Genomic DNA, 3,926 nt, shown 5'->3' on the forward strand with positions numbered 1-3,926 from the left:
CCCCCCCCCCCCCCCCAATAAATTATGTAGTAGTCTTCCTGCCCTTTGTCTCATGTTGTCTTATATTTTATTTCCATTCTTGTTCACAGAGTTGTAACTTCTCAGGATTCATCTGCATCAGTTTTTGTGCTACATCTTTGTATGCATTTTCTGTTAACCATCAGGTTTGTCCAACTCAGTACAGTAAGCAGATAAAGTTGCTGCTGCATGTCATTCACTTTTTCAAATGTTACTCATCTAGTAATAAATGAATACCTTACGGCCTTTCCTTCTCCATTTGATATTCTTGTGCAACTGTGCTGACTGTAAATGAAAATAATGCTTAAATCAAGAGGAGGGCTGATCTCAAAAGTTGGTTTTTATTGGCTTGCTTTCTTAAGGCCCTGAATCTACACTCTTACTTTCTTTTCAAGCCACTGTAATTGTATTGTATACTGGCTGTCTAGTAACCATTGCTATATGGATGTTGTCTTTACCGTACTGCAATACTTAAAATTATGTTACAGTCTGATTAACTTCTGAATAATGACTCGCTTTTCATTCTCATGCGCTTGCTAGTTCTGTTCTGTGGGGTTTTCCTGTGGACCCGCTGGAAGAGTCATAAAGGTTTGAATGGAGGAGTTTACCACGTGTCTGCATATCATGATGACTTGGAGGACATCAGAGAGAATATCCTCAACTATAATGAAGAAGGGGGTGGGGAGCAGGATCAAGTAAGGATACTGCATTCAATTACTATGATATAGTTGGGCTGGGACTTCACTGGACTAGTGAAATGCAAGGTCTGTTATGCATAACCTTGAGGACCTGTTAGTTGCATTACTGCAAATGACCAATGAATTTATTTGCAGCATTGCATCTGGTTTGGGATTTTTTATAAAAAGGTAAGTGCCCATAAAATTTTAATTTGTCTTATAGTAGAAGAGCCTCTGTGAGTGATTTTTGACTGCTTGTAGAATGTGTTTAGTAGTTAAAGAACTTATGGTTGATCCCTTTCTGGCTTTGTGACTCCAGAGATTCTGCTCCTGTCAGTGGCAATTACTGCAGCAGCAGTGAGGTTATACAAAAGCCAACATGAAATGTTCTTTATGGTCCATCTCCTTTGGAGATGTTCCTTCCTGACATTTTTCTGTTATTCCAAACATTAGCTATTGTTCACAGATTTAAAGTTATTCACAGATTTTAATTTGATAAGGGATGCAAGTACTACACTTGTATCTGCTTGTATTTAGCACCTGGAATAAAAGAGGGCCCTTTTTGCAGTGAAGAGAAATATTCCAGAGTGAAAACCTCATCTTAATACATCACACTCCACACAGGACAGGTGACTCTAACAACTCCATTTGTCCTTCACATGCATGGCCTACGTTTTAGTTTCCATTGCCACCCTGAAGTAATATAACAGCTATTACAGGAAATTGTTAGATAAAGTTTTAAATGGCTGTTTCAGTGGCCCATCATTTTGAAAAAAATGTGAAAGACTGAACTGCCCATTTTAAACCATTCATTTTACAAGAAGGTTTTTTTGAAGCTGGATCCCATAAAATACTCGTTATGCAATTTTATTAAAAAATGTTACTCTCCATAAATCCCAAATATCTCTGTTCTCTGGAATACTTTACAGTTTTACCCTACAAAGTCCATATACTGAGGAAACACTGTGAATGCGTGAGATAGCTACAGGAGTTTCTCCAGTAAATATATTCCTATCATAAAACAGCACAATCATGCATACGCTAAGATCCATAATCAAAATTCTCTCTCAGAGGACATACCGTTGGGCATATTCAGATCTTCCTGTTTCCTAGAAGTTTGTAGTATTCAGCTTTGCAGGTCATTGGTGACCTGGGCCAAAAATTTCCAAAGTGGCAATTGATATTGTTTTTGAGTGATTAATTCTTTGTCCATATAGTCAAACTGAGCATCCACATTGTCAGTTATGTAGGCTGAGCCTCGTGCTGTCATAACAAAATGATGTTCAATGTATGTAGACAAAGAGATCATGCATGAATTTAATGACGAGGGCAAAACTGAAGAGACAAATGGCTATTTGCTCTGCTGAGGTTTCATATCCAAAATAAATACAAATATGCCTGCGAGAAATTAGGACACTCAGAATACGAGTAGGCCATTGCACCTCTGGGTAAAACAGTTAGCATCATTTGCTATTTAGCTGTGTTACCAGTGACTTGGAAGCTGGCGGGGAGGATGATCTTGGGGTTGTAAATTGCCAGCTAATTATGATGCATCATTAGAGGAAATTCTGTGTCATTTTATTTTAAGGAATAAACAAAGCAATGAAAAATGATGTTAATATTATCTAGTTTGCTGTAGGACTGATTCTTAACCCTTTACTCAGGCAGATTCCAAGTTAAGTTTGCAAAAGCCAAATTACAATCTTCCGTGGATTTTAATTGGGAGTTTTGTGCAAGTAAAAAATTCAGCAGTGGGTCATAGTACAATTAGGAATTGCTTAGAAGTTGTACTTTGCTGATGCATGATAAAGTGCGCTTAGCTTTGCTAATGATTTTGTCACGCTGGCATCTTCTTTTCTGGAATGGAAATTAAGCAGCTATTCTGTGTTATATTAATGTCTTAGGGTGCCTGTACACATGATGAAATTTTCCTTTAAAGTGGCTTAATTGCCCCTGCGGTGGTGTATTTCGTTTTAATTTTGTCACGCTGTACACGTGTGGCAGTGTATTTTGCTTTAAATGACTTTATGTAGCAAAGTAAAAGACATCTGATGTATTTTAGTATGCTATGTAACAAACTGCAGCGATACAGCTGGAGAAGGTGGTGGTGGTGCACAGGGCGCTGGAAGCCCAGGCGTGCTCGAGGAAGCTTGGACTTGGTGGGCTTCCAGAGCCCCGTGCACCACCCCGCTGCTTTCTCCAGCCTCTAGCACGCCCAGCCACCCTCCTCCTGTGTTCCTGCACTGCCCCAGCGGCAGGCCAGCCCATTCCCAGGCGGTCCTATGTAGCAGGAAGGTGGTGAGGATGGTGCATGGGGTGCTAGAAGCCTGCTAAGTCCGAGCTTGCCCGAGCACACCTGGGCTGCAGTGCCCCATGCATGGTTGGATTGGTCTGGATGTTGCCTGTGGCCTGGAGTAGCACCTGCGCACTAGCACACCCCTGGGCGGCGCCGCTGCCATGGAAGGAAGTACCAGGCCCCTCGGCAGCTCAGAGGCTGCACAGCCTGGCGGCAGCTCTCGTGGGCAGGCTTCACCAAGGGGGGGAAAAAAGTGGTGAGGGGCCTGCTTTTTTTTTATTTTCCTGGAGGAGCCTGCCTGCCTCTCCCACAGCTGGTGGGGAGCTGCTGGTGGGCCAAGTGATCCATGAGCTGAAGGGAGCCCTGGACCTTACCTCCATGGTGGTGGCACCCACCTGCTGGCAGCCCACCCAGGTGGCCCCAGGGGGCTGCTGCTGCCATGGAGGGAAGCACCAGGTCCTGTGCAGCTCAGGGGCTATGCAATAGCAGCTCACGTGAACAGGCTTCACTGAGGGGGAAAAAAAAGCAGCAAGAGGCCTGATCCTTTTTCTTCTTTTCTCCCAGAGCCTGTCTGTGTCTTCTGTGGCTGGGGAGCGAGCTGCCAGTGGGCCCTGAGCTGTGGGGGCCCCGGGTCCTTCCCTTTGCAGCAGCCACCTGCTAGCAGCTCACTTGGGCAGTCCTGGGGGCACCACTGCCGCAGATGGATGGTCCAGGGGCCCCGCAGCTCAGGGGCTGCTTGGCCCGCTGGCAGCTTGCCCCCTGGCCACAGGAGATGCGGCCCTTTTTCTTTTTTTCCTCAGCAGAGCCTGCCTGCGCAAGTTGTCGCTGGGTCTCGCAGCCCCTGAGCTCTGCAGCAGTGGCACCATCCCCCCCCCCCCCCCCAACACCCCGCCCGGGGGGGGGGCCTGCGGGGGGGGGCTGCCCAAGGCCCCCTC

At 45.5% G+C, this 3,926-nt stretch overlaps 1 protein-coding gene across 5 annotated transcripts in view; it reads left to right on the plus strand.

The window, feature by feature from the left end:
- Positions 1-3,926, plus strand: part of LOC109289542 (neural-cadherin-like) — a 98,970-nt gene that overhangs the window by 84,107 nt on the left and 10,937 nt on the right. For 2 of the 5 annotated variants that reach the window (XR_002095396.1, XR_002095397.1), the window contains 2 exons: positions 90-164; positions 559-644. Coding sequence is in view for 2 of the 5 variants with exons in the window: in XM_019505615.1 (XP_019361160.1) it covers positions 559-713 (155 nt within the window). In the remaining 3 variants the exon portion in view is untranslated. Of the gene's footprint in view, positions 1-89; positions 714-3,926 lie in introns of those variants that run through there. The other 3 variants (XM_019505616.1, XM_019505618.1, XM_019505615.1) reach the window with 2 other exon arrangements.

This window comes from Gavialis gangeticus, unplaced genomic scaffold, assembly GCF_001723915.1.
Source record: "Gavialis gangeticus isolate Ggan-Ray unplaced genomic scaffold, GavGan_comp1, whole genome shotgun sequence".
Classification (NCBI taxonomy): Eukaryota; Metazoa; Chordata; order Crocodylia; family Gavialidae; genus Gavialis; species Gavialis gangeticus.